The following is a 21,113-nucleotide window of genomic DNA, read 5'->3' as shown; positions in this document are numbered from 1 at the left end:
CATTGAAAAAAAATTATAATTACAATTCACCCAGGTAAAATTGTCAGATTGCTGCAAAACCCTGCATGCAGTTATGTCTCAGGCAGATTACACCTTGGGTTGTTGAAAGATTGACTCTTAGACCTGCCTCTACAACGCACTGGAAGACCTTGTGACCAGTTGACAGACTTTGAGAGGGGGCACATATTTGGACTGAGTGAAGCAGGATACTCATTTCGACTAATTACCCTCCTGCTCTGACCTAACTGTTAGAAAATTGGGAGTAGTGGTTATGTGAGAGCATGCTAACATGGCAAACAGGCTCTTGATGGCCCAGACAGACCAGCAATAGAGAGGATTGTTTGATCCACCAACAAGCATGAGCAGCTCCCACCGTTTTGTTGTCCACAAGCTAGACACACAGGACACCTTGGTGAGAGCTTCAGGTTTGCCTTTTGTGTGCAGTTGCACACGGCCCCAACTGCTGATGTGATGATTTGGGGAGCCATCACATACCACAGTCAGCCACCCCAGCAGTGATATGTGCAGGATTGCCTGTGGCCTCATGTGTTACCTCTGATAGCAGGGCTTCTGACTGGCATTTTTCAGCAGGATAATGCTCACCCACACACAGCAAGGGTTTCTCAGGAATGTCTCCACCTGGTTTGTCTTCCCGGTTGCCAGATTTATCGCCAGTCGAGCATTTATGGGACATCAGCTTCGTTGACAAACAAGTGTGCAGGACCTACAGCTGCAATATCTGTTGACAACTGTGTCGTAGAATACCATATAGAACCTACATGTCTCCATGCCCAACCGAATCTCTTCCAGGACAGAGTACTAGAGCCTCCTTTCAATTGTATAGTTTTCTCCAATCAACATGTGCTTTCACTCTAATATTGTAACCGCTTACATATATCGTTATTGCATTGACATAGGAAGTTTCATTTCATTCCAACAACTCCTTGGTGCGTTGTTTTTCTTTGTCAATAAGTGTATTTGAATATTTTACAGGTTTGCAGGTGCAAACATTTAGCCACTCAACATCATGAGTTTTTTTATTTCTACATGTTTAGCTCTTAGCAGATTTATTTTGGCTCTGGCAATCTAAAGTGAACTAAAAGTACTTTTAATTCTAAATCTCACACAGATTCTAGATGTGGATGACTGCTGGCTTGTTGGTAGCAGCGCGTGACCTCTTATTACTCTGTAGACAGTGGCAAAGGTCATTGAGCTCTTGACCCTTGATCACCAAGAATGCCATCTACAGTGTTTGCCATAGTGATTTAAGTAAAAAGGTGAAATGGTGAAAACTATGCCCTTCAGAATTTTTTAAGTGATCACTGACCTGTTTGACTGCCCCTGACCTGAGTTTCACACTGGTTATCAAGTCGTGTTTTCCCAAAAGCTGTAATCCAAATAAAGTCCGGCATTTTCCACTGGAAGGTGGAGTCATTTGTATTCATTTTGCCTTCATGTTATGTTGGCTTTTATTTAGTACGTAAATACTCAGTCACTTGCAGGCTACTCAGAGACAGAACAATACCGAGGATTTCTTTTAAAAGTTTGGACATGAAGAATATGCTCATGATTTTCTGAAGTACAAATATAGACTAGGTTATGTCTGTATGCATAAAGGAGCTTCCTAAATATGACTGCAGAGTGCTAACAAGTAGTAAATGTAGTTTAATACTAATATGTGTACGGTTATGCATAGGGGTAGGGAAGATACACTGCTCCAAAAAATTAAGAGAACACTTAAATCACACACTGGATCTTGATGAACGAAACCTTCAAGTTGAAAATGTTTCCTGATATAAATTGTGAAATTTGTTGAGAACAAAGTCATGTCAGTGTCAGTGGAAATCAAAATTATTAACCAGCTGGGAGCTGAACTCAAAATCATCCCAAAAATCTAAGTAAAAAATTCAAATCACAGTCAGATCTAATTTGTGTGAATTATATCACGACAACTCATAAGGTAACTCCGTAGTGTGCATCACCCCCACATGCACTCCCGACACATCCAGGGCCTGCTCATAATGAGCTAACAGGTGGTGTTCTGGGCCCTCATACCACCCTCATGAAGTCTGCTTCTAACCCTAAGTTCACACCTGAGCGTTTTACAGCGCGTTCAAACGTGCTGTAAAACGCTCAACACATGAAAACCAATGCTTCCCTATGGGAATGGTTCTCACCTGGGCGTTTTACAGCGCGTACGATCGCGCTGTAAAACGCCCGACGCATAATCAAGTACTTGAGCTTCTTTGGGGCATTTTGACGCGCGTTTGTGGCCATAGGACACTACAGTCAACGACAAAAACGCGCGTAAAACGCGCGTTTGAGAAACGCTTAGGTGTGAAAGCAGGGTAAGAGTTTGGTCAACAACATGCAGACCAGTAACCTGCTGGAGGTCAGTTTGTAGGATACTTGACCACCTATTCCTCCTTGCACAAAGGAACAGATACTGGTCCTGATGGCAGGTTGATGCTGTTCTACAGCCCTCTCCAGGTCTGCTTGTACAATGGCTCTTCCCTGGTATCATCTCTATGCTCTTGAGATTGTGCTGGGAGACACAGCAAACCTTCTTGTGATGGCATCTATGGATGTTCTATCATGTTTGGGCAGAAATACCCATGCAACTAGATTGGGCTGCGAGTACCTCCTAATGCAACCAGTAGTGTCTACACTAGCAAATCACGAAAGTGAAGAAGGATCCGTCAGGAAGGATAAGGACAGAGTAAATGTCTTTAAAAACTTCCTGCAAAACTATTCCCTTTTTTGGGGTTGTCTTGCTGTTGGTTCTCCAGCACACTTGTCACTTTTATTTGCACCGAAACAGGTGAAATTGATTCACAATCACTTATGCTTCCTAACCGGACAAATTGATATCCCTGAAATTTAAATGATTTGGGGTTATACTGTGATGCCTAAGTGATCCCCTTAATTTTTGTGAGCAGCGTACATGCCAAGCTTAGGCCTCGTTCACATCAGCGTTCAGCCTTTCCGTTCTCCTGCTCCGTTATAGGAGCAGGAGAACGGAAAGGACGGATTGGGCACATAACTGAGGCGAGCGGAGCCTACGGACCCCATAGACTATAATGGGGTCCGTTAGGTTTACGCTCAGAAAATGATTTTGGAGCGGAGACAAAAGTCCTGCATGCAACTCAGTTATGTGCCCAATCCGTCCTTTCCGTTCTCCTGCTCCTATAATGGAGCAGGAGAGGCCTTGCATATTAAATGGAAAACTTTGGATAAAACTGGCATGGAAAAGAACATTGACATGTTGACATTCAACAGTAAACGTAACTGTGGCAAACAGTGTCAGGCAGTGACAAAGACAAATAAGATCATGCAACAAAAAGGGCAAAAATGCACGGGGCATCCTGTGAATATAGTACTACTGTACCACTTTGAACATCGCTAATTATACAGCAAAATTGTGCGCAGTATTTGGCACCTGTCCACAGTTCATACATACTAGAACTTGCGTTGGTTTAAAGTCAGATGACCAAAGTAACAAGTATGATGGGTGGCTCCAAATATGCCTGTACTCTATAAATGGAATCCGTCACCATGGTTTTGGGCTATTATCTACAGTAATATGAGTAGCACTACAAAGTCCATATCACTACAGTAAGAAAATAAAAACTAGTGATCTGGGCAGTACTACTCATGTAACGCTGGAGGTAATAGTCCAACATCTTTACCACATCAGTATAGGTTTTAGACAAGCTTTCTACTAGTAACTAGTGTAAAACATGAGCTGAAGTGGAGGCCTCAATATCCTTTCTCTTTGTTATATTTTAGCAAGTATTATTTTTATTTTCAGCTACTAAGTAGTGGTAGAAAAGACATCTTTCTAGTTTCCCATGTCATCTGAATGCTATATTGTTGCATAATATGCAGAGGAAGGCTGGATGCAAGCCTGTGAGAGCATGCATAATTTCTGCTACTGGAGCTATTGTTACAGGCGAGATGTGTTGATATGTTTATGTAGACAGGTTTCTCACTTGCACTGAATATTAATGCACCACCAGCAACTTGAAGTCTTGCTTACCATGGAAACACTGACTGACTGCTATCCTTGGCTTATTTGTATATGAAGCACATTTCTCCAGTATGCTAATAAAACCGTCTTTAAGGAATTGTGAACTCACTTTACATGTATGTATATCACCACACCAGTCCTGTCCAGCTGTTGGTTTGGAGCTAGATGGGGCCTTCTCATCTTGACCTTGCTTCTTCTTTCAATTGCATTCTACTGAGGATTGCCAGATGATAGTTTTGCTATAGATCATACATTACTGGGCCTACTAGGGATGGTGGTGCCAATAATAAGACTTAAAGGGGTTGTCGGAGATCAAAATGATTATTTTTTAAATAGTTTACTCACTATTAATGGCGAACACTGCGAACTGACCATCACTGTGTAGGAACCATGCAGAAGTGTAAAAAATACCTGAAAAACATTGGGGGGGGGGGGGCCTTGACTCATCTATTAATAGTGAGTAAACGATTTAAAAAATAATCATTTTGATCCCCGACAACCTGTGCATCGCCGGACGGGTGAGTCAAGATGGCAGCCCGCATGTGTTCGCTGGCATCGATGTTTATGTGTGTGATGACTTCCTGCCGCACTGCACTGCGCAGCACTGCTTCTTCTGTTTTCAGCTGTCTATCAACTCGTCCCTGCACTTGCCCCCTCTTACGTATTCCTAATCCTGCCACACATCGTCCACTCCTCCATGTATCCGCACTCCTCATTCATACTCCGCCTCCAGCCGCACATATTCCTCCCCCATATTTACGCCCATAAACTCCTCCTAGCTCAGTCTCTCCCAAATATTATGCCCTTTGTGTTTGCATGCAATAAGCATGGCCAAGTAATCCTATGAAACGTGCTTTGGTGAAAGTAATTGCTTCTTTCTCCAGCCTTCCGCCTCATTAGCCTGTATTTTACATGGGAGGAGTTTTCTATGCTAAGTAGCATAGTGATCTGCCTCCTTCATTTATTAGAAAGCGCCATGCCCGGTGACGTCACCTGACCGGAGGGGCGTGGCTTAGCGCGATGTCTTCAAGCCTAGTTACCGCCCCTCCGTGCACTCTGCACAATTACTTAGGCTGACGATGATGTCACCGGGCTCCCTGCAAAGCTGAAGAAGAGGCTTCGTTCTCCTGCAAGGGACCCAATACGTAACGGTCTAAAAGAAAATAGGCACTACCGGCTAAGAATTTGCTATACGAAAACAGGGCTTTAGAAATGTGTGGCTAAGGTAGGACAGGCATATGTGTAATATTTATGTCACTCTGTTACACTTACAGCAATGTCCCCAATCCCAGACAACCCCTTTAAAGCACTATATATGGCCTGCAGTTGACTAACTAATGAATGCTACCATATAGAAGGACCTTTTTGTTCTTTATGGAACATTTTAAACCATTGGCATCAGAGTCCTGCATCTAGTATTTGTCATATGGTGTTTTGGGTTCAGTGTTTAGCACGGGGGCATGGGTTTGACTTTAGACAGTGCATATCTTCATGACATTCTTATATTCTTGTCTAGTAGTTCTGTGAACTGAAAACGGTGGTGTCTGTGAATCACAAATTCACCATTGTAAAAAAAAACAACTAAAAACAACAACAAAAACTGAAGTGCTTAGTTCCAGCACCTTCCGTGCTACTGTTTTATTGCTTCTGAAGAAATGTAGCAAAGTATGGTTTACTGTTATTTAAGGACTGCCAACCCCCAGCTGTTCACCATGTGGTCTGCTCCTGTGTGTGGGGGAGAGAGCTTTCCCAATGCTCTTATTTGTTTTCCCCACATAAATCTGAGCTTGCGTAAACCCTTCGCATATGCCATGAAGCCATCTGCGAAATTGCTGGCTTTCTTTTGATTTTCACTGAACTGAAGTCTAAACTGAGAGTTTACCAGAGGAGATTTTACAAAGTCGCAAACAATGAATGCTGCTGAGTCAGTGTACAATAATGCAGTGAACATGAATGCTTGTGTGGAACTTAGAAGATGACTACTATTAAGCACCAAGTGTGTACTTGTGAGGAGGTAGTAGTATATGACTTTTAGGGCTCATGCACACAACCATATGTATTTTGCGGCCTGCAAAAAATACGGCATGCACACAGACGTCGTCTGTATTTTTTGCGAATCCGTTAAGCCGAATTTCCTCGTACTTCAAAAAATTATTAAAAAAATTCATACATACCTTATCCATTTGAGCTCGAAGAGGCCACCGTGGCCATCTTGCTTGAAGATCCTGCGAGAAATCTTGTGCCGCGCAGGATTTCCCTCTGGATTTTCAAGCAAGATGTTTGCGGCAGCCTCTTCGTGCTCAAATGGATGAAGTAAGTAAAAAACTTTATTATTTTTTTTTTTTACCTCCAGTTCAGGGAAAATCGATTTGTTACTACGAAGCACGAGGAGGTTCTAAAAAGCTAGTCTTAATAAATGACCCCCAAAAAAGGTTACTTGCGTCTGCAACTTTTCGACGCTCACACCAGGCCTAAAAAAAGTGGGTGGGCCGCTAGACCCGTCTCATTATTTTCTACACCTGTTTTAGACCTATAAAAAGTACTAAATCTATGCCATTATGGAAGCTTGCGTATATTTAGACTGGCGGTGGATGCACTGAAGTTATTTAAAGGCCAGTGTCTTTACATAACTTCGGCTGATCAAGCGCAGGGGTTATTAATAATAAATGACCCCCTAAAAGGTTATTTGCACCTCAATCTGGGACTTTTTCCCGCTCACGCCAGGTCTAGAAAAAGGAGCATGAACGGTAAGGGGTTAGACCGCTAGGCCTGTCTTAATTATCATTTTTTATGCCAGCAAGAAAGCTGGCCAAGATTTAGATCAGCGTTGGATGCGCCAAAGTTATATAGAGGCTGGCACATCTGTTTAACTTTGGCAGATCCACCGTCTGCACGGGGGTTAATACGACCGGATCTAAAACGCCGGTCTTAATAAATAATCCCTAAATGTTTAAAGGGGTTGTCTCACTTCAGCAAATGGCATTTATCATATAGGCACTTACTAATGTATTGTGATTGTCCATATTGTCTACTTTGCTGGCTTGATACATTTTTCCATCACATTATACACTGCTCATTTCCAGGAGTTACGACTACCCTGCAATACAGCAGCAGCTATGCTTGCACATTATAGGCTACTTTCACACTCGCGTTTGGTGTGGATCAGTCATGGATCTGCACAGACAGATCTGTTCAGATAATACAAACGTCTGCATCTGTTCAGAACGGATCCGTTTGTATTATCTTTAACATAGCCAAGACGGATCTGAACACCATTGAAGGTCAATGGAGGACGGATCCGTTTTCTATTGTGCCAGATTGTGTCAGTGAAAACAGATCCGTCCCCATTGACTTACATTGTGCGTCAGAACGGATCCGTTTGGCTCAGTTTTGTGTCCACCTCCAAAGCTGAATGGAGATGGAACGGAGCCAAACTGATGCATTCTGAGCGGATCCTTTTCCGTTCAGAATGCATTAGGGCAACATATCTGAACATATCTCACAAATGAAAAGCCAAAACGCCAGTGTGAAAGTAGCCATAGGAAAATAGGCTGGCCTCAGTAACTGTCGTCCCATTTACCTCGTATCTGCGCTGCAAAGGTGGCTGCAACCCTGTCAGAACTGCCTTCCCTCACTTTATATACATTCTTGTTTTAGCCAGCAGCTCCCTGCCAGCCAATCAGATTGGATTACTGAGAGACACGCCTCCTCACTCTGAAGCCAATACAGGTATGCAGTGTTGAGGAACGCCCCTCTGTCTTCAGTTTATACTAAAGGAAGACAGACAAGCCCTAGCAACTGTCGTTTAAGGGAGAAGTGGAAAGGGACAGAGGACATTAATAAAAGCTGTTATTATAAGGTAATTACAGATATTTTGACAATCATTGACTGACACTCAGGTATGCATGCCTAGCTCTAATAAACTAGCAAAAAGACTAAAATAAAAAAAATGACAGTTACACTTTAATTACCCCCAACCCCATTGGTGATTTTCCTATTTTGTTGCATTACAATCTGGAATAAAAATTGAATTTCAGGTGGTTTGCATCATTTGATTTACACAACATGCAATAATTAGATAAATACAGAAGAATATTTTGCACATTAGTATTCATCTCTGACAGTCAATACTTTGTGGGACAAGTCTCTATCCGTTTAGCACATATAGACATTGGGATTTTTGCCCATTCTTCCTGGCAAAGCTGCTCAGACTCGTTAAAGTTAGATGTGTTGTGTTGATGTACAGCAGTCTTCAGGTCATGCCATATATTATCCATTGGATGGAGATCTGGGCTTTGACTAGGCCATTCCAAGACACTTAAATGTTTCATCTTATACCACTGCAATGTAGCTTTATGGAGTATTCTTAGGGTCATTGTCCTGCTGGAAGGTGATCCTTTTCCCATTCTGGCAGACTGAAACAGGTTTACTCATGAAATGCCTTGTATTTCGTGCCATTCAGTTTTCAAGTCCCTGCCTGATGACAAATATCTAGTGTTGGGCAAGCATGCCCGGCCCAACACTAGTCCGAATACCGCATGTGCTCGAGCGCGATGCTCGAGTCTCCTCCCCGCACGTTTCTTGGCTGCTACGCATCCAATAAACGTGCAGGTAAGTACTGCCATTCATTGTAATGCCGTAGCCATGTTGGCTACTGGCATTACAGCGATTGGCTGGCCGGAAACGCGTCAGTATTAGGGAGTGCTGGAGAAGGAAGAGATAGTGTAGGGATTGAAATAGCAATATTTTAGTTTTATACTTGTTATAGACCTAAAAGTCCTTTTAAAGGGGTTGTCCGGGTTCAGAGCTGAACCTGGACATACCCTTATTTTCACCCTGGCAGCCCCCCTGAGGCTAAATCTTGCAGGGCATGGGTTCTTTTGTTTATCAAGCTCTGAACCCGGACAACCCCTTTAAGGACTATATTATTTTTAGTGCAGCGTGCACTAAATTGCTAAAACTTGTTGGAGACCCAAAAGTCCTTTTAAGAACTATAGTTGTATCTGGCAGCAATATATATGTTAAGCGCAACCTGACTGCGCTAAATAGCTTGCAAATGTTTGGCCGCTGCAGACAGCGACATTATCTGCGCTACATGTCGTGTCTAATGTGTGTGCAACCTTAAAATATCTGTGATATCCAGTGTACTTTTTCCGTAGAAGGTGTCCGCTGCGGACAGTTTCATTACCTGCGCTACATCCCCTGTATAATGTTTGCGCATCCTAAATATCAGTGACATTCATTCAGTGTAATTTTTTATTAGGCAGGGGTGACAGCGACATTAATGCGCTATACCTCCTGTTTAACGTGTGCATATTCTAAAAATATCTGTTACATTCTTTGTACTTTATTTGCGCATACACTTACAAAACCTGCGGTACTGTACGTGTGACATACTTGCAAGCATATATACCATTTAATATGCAGAAGGCGAGCAGTAAGGGACGGGGAAGTGGCCATGCTGCTGATGGTGCACGCAGAGGCCGTGGCCCTGGGCGTGGTGAAACTGTGCCTGCTGCCAGAGCACAAGTAACACACTCATCCACGATACCTAGCTTTATGTCCCAGTTTGCAGGGCGGCGCAGGACACCACTCTCGAAGTCAGACCAGTGCGACCAGGTGGTCGGTTGGATTGCAGCAGATAATGCTTCTAGTCGTTTAAGCACCACCTTGTCTTCCACAAAGTCCAGTCTCAGTAGCCAAGAGTCTGGCCAACAGAATCCTCACTCTTATGCTCCTTCCACCCACCATGGAGAGTCTTAGCAAACAAGTGATCCCACACTCAGATATTCTGAGGAGCTGTTTTCATCGCCATTCCTTAATTTGGGTCTCTCGCCCAGTCCGCTTGAAGAGGGACATGAGGAGATCTTGTGCCCAGATTCCCAAACTCTGCAGCATCCACAGTCAGAAGAAGATGACTGTGGGGAACGGCAATTAGTGTTTCACAAGGTGGATGATGATGATAAGAGACAGTTGCCAATAAGTCAACCTCAATTAGTGTCTCAAGAGGTTTATGATGAGGGTGAGACACAGTTGTCAATAACCGAGGTGGTTGTTAGGTTAGCAAGTCAGGAGGATGACCAGAGTAAGGAAATGGAAGAGGTAGTGGACAATGAAGTCACTGACCCAACCTGGGAAGGTGGCAAGCCGAGCGATGACAGCAGAACAGAGGGGGAGGGATCTGCAGCATTGCAACAGGCTGGAAGAGGCAGTGGGGTGGCAAAAGCAGAAGGCTGGCCACACCAAACAGGCCCACAACTGTTCCCCGGAGCACCCCCTTGCTGCAATCTCCCTTGCCAAGGGGTAGGTGTTCCGCAGTCTGGCGCTTTTTTGAGACAAGTGCAGACAATAAAAGAATTGTCATTTTCAACCTGTGCTGTACCAAAATGAGCAGGGGCGTGAACACTAGCAACCTCACCACCACCAGCATGATCCGCCACATGGCATCAAAGCACTCTTATAGGTGAGCAGAATACCTGGCTCCACAACCAGTGTCTGCGGGTCATACCACTGCCTCCAATTCCCCTGTGTTTCACGCTGGCCAATCCCCTGTCCAAGACGCAGGCCCGGATGACTCCCACCATGCACCTGGACCTTCGCAAGCATCAGCTAGCACATCCACTTCTGTGTCCCAGTGCCTTTGAACGAAAGCGCAAATACACAGCCACCCACCCACAGCCAATAGCACTAAATGTGCACCTTTCCAAATTGCTGGCCCTGAAAATGTTCTATTTAGGCTTGTGGACACTGAAGCAGTGTAGCACTTCAATGGGGAAGCGGCAACAGGCCGCGCTTAAACTGATCTGCTTAGGTGACAAACAGCACAATGCTGCAGAGCTGTGTCAGGGGATAAGGGACCAGACTGAGCTGTGGCTCTCGCCACTCTACCTACAACCAGGCATGGTTGTGTCTGATTAATGGCCGTAACTTGGTGGCGGCTTTGGAGCTCGGCAAGCTCACATACATATCATGCCTAGCCCACGTGTTCAACCTAGTGGTTAAGTGGTTTCTCAAAACCTACCCTAATTTGCCTGAGCTACTGGTGAAGGTGCGCCGCATGTGTGCCAATTTCCACTTGTCATCGACAGCTTCCACCGGTCTGGCAACCCTGTGGCAGCGTTTGCAATTGCCAGCACGCCGACTAATGTGCGACGTGAGCACGCTTTGGAACTCCACATTCCACATGTTGGCCAGGCTTTGTTAGCAGCAGAGGGCAGTAGTGGAATACCAGCTGCAACATGCTTCCGCTCTTCTCAAGCGACGAGTGGGCATTGATGTCTGACCTCTGTGAGGTTTTACGCAACTTTGAGGAATCAACACAAATGGTGAGCGGCAATAACGCTATTATCAGCGTAACCATCCCACTTCTGTGTCTACTCAAATGCTCGTTGCTCACAATTAAGGCGGACGCTTTGCACGTGGAAGAGGTGGAAATGGGGGAAGACAGTACACAGGGTGATAGCCAGACCACCCTCAGTTCGCCTTCTCAGCACAAATTGGATGATGATGAGGAGGAGGAGCAGAAGACTGTTGCCTCCGCTACAGAGGGTAGTACCCATGGAAGTTTTATTCCATCTGTTTAGTGTGGATGGGTAGAAGGGGAGGATGAGGAGATTGAGAGTCATCCTCCTGATGAGGACAGCGAAGTCTTGTCTGTTGGGACTCTGGCACACATGGCTGACTTTGGTAGGCTGCCTTTCCCGTGACCCTCGCGTTGTATGCATTTTGGCCGACACCAATTACTGGTTGTTCACCCTTCTCGACCCCTGCTACAAAGAGAACTTCTCATCTCTCATTCCTGTGGTGGAGAAGACAAGCAAAATGGTGCAATAACAGAAGGTCCTTGTGTAAAAATTGCTCCAAAAATTTCCAGCTGACAACGCTGGCTGCAGAGTATGTAGTTCCTTAGCCAATCAAGGAGGGGAGACGAGAGGAACACACAGCAGTTCCAACAGAGGCAGGGCAACACTCTCCAAGACCTGGGACAGTTTTATGACACCCCGCCAACACCCTCAACCTGATGCGCTGCCTAGTGTCACAAGGAGGGAAACATTTTTGAAGATGGGGGAGTATGTAGCAGACCGTGTCAGCGTCTTCGGAGATGCCTGTGTGCCTGGCTCTCTACGCCTTGGAGGTGCTGGCCTGCCCCGCTGCCAGTGTATTTAGTGCTGCTGGGGGCATAACTACTGATCATCCATGTGTCAACTGAAAATGCTGACCGGTTGACTCTTATAAAATTGAACAAGGTCTGGATTGCCCCTGACTTCTCTACTCCACCAGAGGAAAGCGGCTGAACATAAAGGCACTCTAAATGTGGCTTTTATGGTGTATTGAATACATTGTATTCCCATGCCCCCCTTCCACCACTATAAAGGGTACATGATTCAGTCTCCCTTTTCTCGTCCTCCTCCATCATATAAACATGCTTATTAGGCTGCCGTCGCTCCTACTTTTTTAGAGGTTCAGCTCAGCAACGGGCCCTCAACCATATTGTTTTAGAGGGTCAGCTCAGCAGCAGACCCTCAGCCCTAAATTTTTAGATGGTCATCTCGGCAGCAGGCCCTCGCCCACAAATTTTTTAGATGGTCAGCTAGGCAGCAGGTCCTTGCCCACAACATTTTTTAGATGGTCAGCTTGGCAGCAGGCCGTCGCCCACAAATTTTTTTAGATGGTCGGCTCAGTAGCAGGCCCTCGCCAACAACATTTTTTAGATGGTCAGCTTGGCAGCAGGCTCTCACCCCTAATGTTTTAGATGTTCAGCTCAGCAGCAGACCCTAACCCTTAATGTTTTAGATGGTCAGATCCGCAGCAGGCCCTTGCTCCTAATGGTACACCAGCAGGCCATCAATCATAATTTTTCAAGGATGTGTATGATGCCCTCCTGTAATAAAGGGTATATTGGAGTGCCGGTTCCTTGTAATTTTTGGCAGCCCTTTCCCTTAGTGCATAGGCTTTATGAGTGTAGGAGTCCCACTACCTGAACAATTGTACCACAATTTACATTCACCAGCAGGCCATCAATCATAATTTTTCAAGGGTGTGTATGAGGCCCTCTTTTATGTGATATACAGATTGTATCGGAGTGCCTCTTCCTTGTATTTTTTGGCAGCGCTTGCACTTTATATACAAGTAAATATACAGGAAAGAATGTTTCCTAACAATTTTTCCTCTAAAATCGATTTTACCAGTTTGGTGCGCATTATTTATTGTCAGTCTGTAAAAGTGGCGTACTAGTGCAACATCGTTCCCAGCGACGACCTAGGAGTCCAAGATGCATCCAGACAATCCTCCCCATGCTGTTCCCGGACCATTTTGGTGGTGTTCACATCAATTTCTGATCTTTTCCTATGAACCAGACATCCTCCCCTCTTCAGAGCAGGGAGTTCCTGGTTTAATACTCGGGTTCTCCCATTGACTTCCATTGTGCTCGGGGGCTCGGTAGAGCCCCCGAGCATCCCGAGGTGTTGATCGAGCACCTGAGCACTTTGGTGCTCGATCAACACTACAAATATCCCAACAGCATGATGCTGTCACCACCATGGTTTTCATGGGGTGATGGGTAGTGTTAGCTTAGCACGACACATGTTTTTTTTCCATTATGGATATGATGTTGAATTTTAGTCTCATTTGACTAGAGAATCTTTCTTTTTCATGTGCTTGGGAGTCTGCCATATGCTGTCTGGCAAACTCCAAACATGGTTTCTTATGTTTTTATTTAGCAATGACATTTCTCTGATAACTCTTAGATAATACCCTTAGAGGAGGTAGGACACGTGGCACAGTGGGTTCACACCCGCTGTTTCGTGACACCGTCAAAATGGGAAGGGTTGTAAAGCCATTTCCAAACTATTTGAAGTCCACCATTCTACAGTGAGAGAGTATTTACAAATGGAAAGCATTCAGCAGAGTTGACAGTTTTCCCAGGAATGGATGACCCAGCTAATTTAGCCCAAGATCAGACTGGGCAATTGTCAGAGAAATTGCAAATATCTCATAAGTTACATCTAATACTCTGCAGCAGGGATGCCCAACCTGCGGCACTCCAGTTGTTGTAAAACTCCCACCATGTCCTGCTGTAGGCCAATAGCTACATGCTGTCTGGGCATGCTGGTAGTTGTAGTTTTGCAACAACTGGAGGGCTGCAGGTTGGGCATCCCTGCTCTACAGGCTTCAGTTAACATATTAATTGTTCAAATTCATGATAGTACAGTTAGAAAAAGACTGAACAAGTATGGCTTGTTTAGAAGGGTTTGCCAGGAGAAAGCCTTTTCTTTTTAAAAATAATATAGCAGCATAGCTAAAGTTTGCAAAGTTACATCTGAACAAACCACTAGACTTCTGGAGCAATGTTCTATGGACAGACAAGACCAAAGTGGAGACATATGGCCATAATGCACAGCACCATGTTTGATGAAAAACTAAACACAAACACTTCATACCAACTGTGAAGCATGGTGGCAGAGGGGTGAGGATTTGGGCTTGTTTTGCATCCACAGGATCCGAGCACCTTGTAGTCATTAATTCGACCATTAACTCCTCTGTGTACCAAAATATTCTAGAGTCAAATATGAGGCCATCTGTCCAACAGCAACATTTGTCTGAAACCGGTTCATTCCACAGGGAAATGATCCCAAGCATACCAGCCAATCTACAGCAGAATGGCTGAAAACGAGAAGTATGAAGAAATTGCACTGGCCCAGTCAAAGTCCAGACCTCAACCCACTTTAAAGCCTGTGGCTGGACCTTAACCCTGGGTTCACACCTGAGCGTTCTGAAAGGAGCGCTCTGTATGCGCGATTGTACGGGCGTTTGCAATCGCGCATACAGAGACAAGCGAACGCCCATTGTCGCGCGTTCCTGAAAGTCTATGTACGGTAACGCGCGACAAAACGCCCCAAAGAACCTCAAGAACTTGTTTATGTGTCGGGCGTTTTTCAGCGCGTTCGAACGCGCTGTAAAACGCGAAAATGTGAACCGGTCCCATAGGGAAGCATTGGTTTGCATCGGTTATGCGTTTTACAGTGCGTTCGAACGCGCTGTAAAACGCACAAGTGTGAACTTAGAGTAAGTGAGCTGTGCATAAATGATTGCCCACAAACCTGAAGGAACATTATAAAGAGGAACTGGCCAAAATTCCTCCAGAATCACGTGAGAGACTGATAAGGTTATACAGAAAACCATGACTTTGAGTTATTGCTGCTAAAGGTGGTTCTACAACCTATTGATTTATGGGATGTACTTAGTTTTTAACATTTTGACTGCTTTTTTGTTAAATAATGAAACTGTAATGATGTTATATATTGCTGTTCATCTGAGGTTGCATTTGAAGGGAACCTGTCACCTAAAAAACACCTCCCAAACCACCAGCATTACCTTAAAGTAGCCAGCAGTATGTTCCTAAAGATCCTTTTCTTCCTCTGGCCAGATGCACCAAAATCTTGAAAAACGAACTTTAATCCCCTGAACGCGCTATGTAACAGCAGAGTTTGAAGTCAAGGGGGCAGTGGCCTCCTCGCTTCGTCAATATAACCACCCCCTCTTTCCCTGCCCCTTCGCTTTTGATTGACAGCCGTTAGCTTTCGGCTGTTCAGCAAAGCCGGCCAAGTGTGTGTGCGTCAGACATTCACGTGTGCAGCTGTCAATCAGAGCTGAAGGGGCAGGGAAAGGGGGCATGGTTATCTTGACTTGAAGTGAGGAGGCAAATCTGCACCAATTGATGCAGCTTGTCTGCTCGGATTTCCCTGCGAACACCTGCGGATTTCAATGTGGATTCTCCGCACATAAATCCTGAACGTGTGCGTTTACCCTAAGATTTTCTAAGGTTGTACTTTGTTTTTACAGATTATACAAGCTAGGAATATTTTTCTTTTTGTGACATTATCTCTTACTGTGTTACTTATATGCACTTTCCTATTTGTATGATAACATTTCACAAATTTGCATCTACATTAATTCCTCAGTAAATTCTTTATCTCATGTTTAGGGATGTTCAACCCTCTCATGACAGGGCCCTTTGGTGGTTTAGTGACCTTAACTTTTTTGACTACCAAAATCATTTTTGCGATGTTTTTTACTTGACACTTAGGAATTTTTATTAGCATGTTTTTTTCCCCCCCATTTTGTAGGTTTATTTGAGGAAAACCGCTAATTCTTATTAAAAAGTAATTGTTTTCAAATTATAGCTTTTTATTTCTTAAATATAAAACTTACGCAAAAATTAATTATTGCAATGGGTTCCCTATTTTGTGACAATTGTTTTGATATATAACATGTATATATCAATATATAGGTTTATAGGTTTGAGTGAACGGGGCAACTATGGCGGCTGTTTCCTTTAGCAACAGGAATTTCTGCTTATTTTTTGACATTTTTTATTTGTATTTAATCTTTTTTTTTTTTTTTTACTTTTTTTTTTGGCACATAATATGTCCCCCAAGAGGTCATTAAAAAACATATTTTTTAACTTTGCATTGTTTCCACTGTAACTGGTGCGTCCACAGGAGCCCCAGTTTTAGGAGAAAACAGCCCCCAGTGGGGACATTAGAAACACCTGGTGGTCACGTGACCAACGGGCCCAATAGAGGAAGCGGCCCGTGTTAGGCTACTTTCACACTGGCGTTTTGTCTTTCCGTTTGCGAGATCCGTTCAGGGCTCTTACAAGCGATCAGTTTGCATTCTAATGCATTCTGAATGGAAAAGGATCCGCTCAGAATGCATCAGTTTGCCTCTGATCCGTCTCCATTCCGCTTTGGAGGCGGAAACAGCGTTTTGGTGTCCGTCTGACAAAACTGAGCCAAACGGATCCGTTCTGATACACAATGTAAGTCAATGGGGACGGATCCGTTTTCTATGAAACAATCTGGCACAATAGAAATCGGATCCGTCCTCCATTGACTTTCAATGGTGTTCAAGACGGATCCGTCTTGGCAATATTAAAGAAATACAAACTGATCCGTTCTGAACTGATGCAAACGGTTGTATTATCTGAACGAATCTGTTTGTGCAGATCCATGACGGATCCACACCAAACACGAGTGTTAAAGTAGCCTAATATGCACGGGATATGTGTAGATAGGACGTATATAGGCAGTCGTGAAAGGGTTAATTGATTTTCCATATAGCAGTATGAACTGAATATTTTTCTATATATCACGCACCATTATTTTTGACATAACTTATTCATCTTTTAAGTTCTTTGTGTCTAACATCTAATACCTAGTATTAAGCTAAAGATTTGAGGAGCCATTTTTACCCTTCTATTACACAAGCGGCATATTGTGTCCAATTTTATTGGCGCTCTATAGAAAGCACACAGACAGAATGTGCTCGGGTAAATTCATTCTTCTTTTGGTTGCTACTGTTGAGTCCATGGCATTTGCAGAACAGATTGTGGTTTGTAATGAAAAGGGAAACGAAAATGAAAAATATTGAGTGAACAGCAGGGCCCATTTGATGTGATTATGAAGAATGTTTCTTTATTCCGTCTTTTCTGCTGCAATCTGAAAACAGTAGCAGGGGGTTACAGGCAGACTTCATCGTATGATTGTCACTCACTGTCATTTAACATTTGCAACGGGAGACATCTTTATGCTGGGCCGCCTGGTCAAATCACAGGAACAGATTTGCAGTTAGTAGTCCATCCAGCCTCCACTAAACAAACAAGGACAGGGCAGTCGCACCAGCATTTCACATAAGAATATAATGGACTCTGCTGACCCTGCTGCCCTTCATTCATCTCCGCTCCAAGCTGAATCAAAGCTTCACTTGCTTTTCTCAATTTCCTTTAATTGCCGTGTGCGCGAAGATAAGAAAATTAACAATTTGCAGTTAAGAGTCTCGAACAGGAAATTAATCCAGTGTGAAAATACTAACTATACAGAACAGGACCGAGCTTGTTAATGTGACCAAATGATTTGTGTAAACCGCGATTGTCTTTTCATGTTGTGCTCTACATTTCCAATGAACTGTATCCTGGATTGTGATTGTCTGGCAGTTTAGACGTTGTATGTAGTCTAAGGAGAAAATGTAAAATGGGGTTTCCCAAGAGTTAAACATATTCCCTACCTGGATTTCAGTGATACAGAAATTCAATATTAGTACAAGATAAATAATGTATGTACACAGTCTCTCCTCCGGCAGACATTTTGCAGCTCTTATTATATAATGCAATATGTGGGGAACATTTAGGGAAGACTATATGATGAGGGCAGTAAAAAAAAATTGAAATTACTGTGGTACAAAAATGCATTGGGAGTATCTGTCTGTCATCTACTTATTCACTCAGTATCTTTGTTTTTCATATCTATCTGCCCGCTATCTACTTATTCTCTACCTTTTCTCTGTCTTACATATTTTTTCTTTACCTATCTATCTCTGTCTCTATCTCTCTATCTATCTCATATCTATCTACCTACCTCTTAACAAATCTACCTACCTACCTATCTTCAGTCTATCTAAATTGAGGTAGTGATTTAAGGGATTAATGTGGGGAGCTCACATTCAGTTCATGTACAACTGAAAATCAGCCATATGGTCGCACAACTCAACTCATTTAGCAAGCGCCCTGCTAGGTGCTAATGCCCAGAGGACCATTTACCCTCAAGTGTGAGAAAAACTGTCTTTACTGCTGGCTGTAAGAAAACAAGAAGTGTTACCTCGCACACCGCATTGTAGCATCAATGTTACTCTGATGCATTATTACACTTCTACATGCTATGCATTTTACTGGACATTTTATACACTGCTATTGTCAGTCCCTATATAATTTTTATAGTATGATATCCAACTAGCTTTTAGTAAAATGAAAAATCAGCTCAAATCTAAAAGAACTTGGAATCGATTTACAAATCCTATAGATGGTTTAAGCTTATCATCAGATTTATCACAGGGGCTCAGGCTGGATGATAGATGTAGTACAGTATTCTCTGACTCTACTGACAACTATTGGATGGCTTACTTTGAATTGTAGCACAATTTTGGCATAAAACAGCACCTCCTAGGCCCGTGCCCCCTTTCTAGTGAAGTCTTTCCCTTTCCTACTATGCCCACCCCCTTTTCAAATGAGTCAGAAAGAAATGTTGAAACCCTATTTGTGCCAGATACGTTAGTAAATCAGGGCCGTTGTCCTTGTGAGTCTATATAGTGTTTCAGTCTTTAGATACTTTAAGTCTGTAAGGCCCAAAAACTACCTGGACCCAGGTATATGAGAAGACATGACAGAATTGTAATGCCCCAAGCAGGTCTATCAGTCGTCCAATAAACAAGAAAAAGCTTGTTTGCCACCATTTATGAGAACATTAAAATTATCTTTTGTTGACAGCACATCCCATTGTGTCAATGGGGATATCCTGCCGACAGCATGCAAACTGCATAGGAACTGAATGATTGCATTAAAAAGTTGTAGGATAATATTCTGTAGACTGAGTCAAAGTTGAAACTTTTTGGAAGACATGGATATATGTGATGTAAAGCTAATACTGCATTCCACCATAAAGACAATATAACAACACTCACTAGGGTTTAGATAACCCAAACTGCAAAGTTTAAATTCGTACTTGCGAGTCCGGGCACCCGAACCCAGACTTTTTCACTGAAGTTTGGTGTTTTGGTGATTTTAGTATTTTCCATTATAACATGGTTAGATCGGAAAATAATAGCGTTCTTAAGACAGAATGCAAAAAAATATGGACATTTACGGGTTTAAAAAAAAAAACTCATCCACTTGATTGCGCTGCAGCAATCTCTTCTATCTTCATTCAGAAGGACTTGCGATTGAGTTTTTTTTTTGTTTGTTTTTTTAAAGCCCTATATTGCTATATTCTTTTGCATTCTGTCTTAAGAATGCTATTATTTTCCGAAATAACCATGTTATAATGAAAAATAATAAAGTGAAGTTTGGGTCCCCATTGACTTCAGTGGGGTTTGGGTTCGCGGTCAAGTTCAGGTCCTGAACCCAAACTTTCACCTGAAGTTCAGCCGAACTCTAACTTCCACAAGTTCGCTCACCTCTAACAGTCACACAAAGTGGTAGTGTGATGCTGTGGGGCTACTTTGCTTCTGTAGGATCTTGATGACTTGTCATAACTGATGGAACCTCTAAAGGAGAATGTCCACCCATCAGTTTGTGACCTAAAGCTCATGAGCAGTTGGGTTATGCAGCAGGACAATGGTCTGAACCACACAAACAAGTGCACCTCTGAAAGAAACATAATGAAGGTTTTGGAGTGGCCAAGTCAAAACCCTGACTTGAATTCCATTGAGCTGCTCTGTTGTGCTAATTCTTAAGAGCCCTGAAGAAGAGTGCACCAAACTTCCTCCAGAGGGACGTAAACATTTGATTGCAGTTGTTTCTGTCGTGGATGGTATGACCAGTTATTAGGTGTAGAGGACAATTACTTTTTCACATGGGGGATACAGGTTTTGAATAAATCTTTATCTTCTATAAATTGAAGGATAATTTAAAGAATAATTTTGTGTGTGTATGGGGGGGGGGGGGGTTATTGTTATCTTGTGTTAAAAGTAATCTGACACATTCAAGTGTTACCAATATGCAAAAATAGAAGAAACTTGGAAGGGGGGGGGGGGGATACTCTTTCACATCACTATATATAAACCTAACCTATCTTATCTGATATTTGTAGTTTTATCGCAGACTGATGTGCGTGTTCCGTGGTGCCCTCAAATTTTTTTTCTTATTAAATAGACTACTTCTGTTGCTGCTGTACACTCTAGTAATCCCCCATTGCCTTAAAGTGGGTGTACCTTGTGTAAAGTGTTTATCTGATAAAAAATGACAAACTCTTTTTGTTTTTGAAGGATGCTGAAGAATACACTGATCTCCCGGTCAGGCACAATGAAGACCAAATGAACAGTGAGCTGGCAAAACACCTTCCTATTGAACTGAACCCCCATTCCATGGACAGTGCACACACCAAAACACATCTGCTGTTGCAAGCCCATTTCAGTAGGGCCACATTACCTTGTCCTGATTATGGCACTGACACCAAAACAGTTCTGGATCAAGCCATAAGAGTGTGTCAGGTAAGCTTTCAATTCTCATCAGTTCTTCTGATCAATTTTACAC

General features: G+C 43.2%; 1 protein-coding gene across 1 annotated transcript in view; it reads left to right on the top strand.

The window, feature by feature from the left end:
* The window catches only part of ASCC3 (activating signal cointegrator 1 complex subunit 3), a 670,136-nt gene that overhangs the window by 598,869 nt on the left and 50,154 nt on the right, over positions 1-21,113 (top strand). The window contains exon 37 of the mRNA XM_044289192.1: positions 20,846-21,070. Coding sequence (XP_044145127.1) covers positions 20,846-21,070 — 225 coding nt within the window. The remainder of the gene's footprint in view (positions 1-20,845; positions 21,071-21,113) is intronic.

Source organism: Bufo gargarizans, chromosome 4 (genome assembly GCF_014858855.1).
Source record: "Bufo gargarizans isolate SCDJY-AF-19 chromosome 4, ASM1485885v1, whole genome shotgun sequence".
Taxonomy (NCBI): Eukaryota; Metazoa; Chordata; class Amphibia; order Anura; family Bufonidae; genus Bufo; species Bufo gargarizans.
This window is presented reverse-complemented; position numbering and strand designations above follow the sequence as displayed.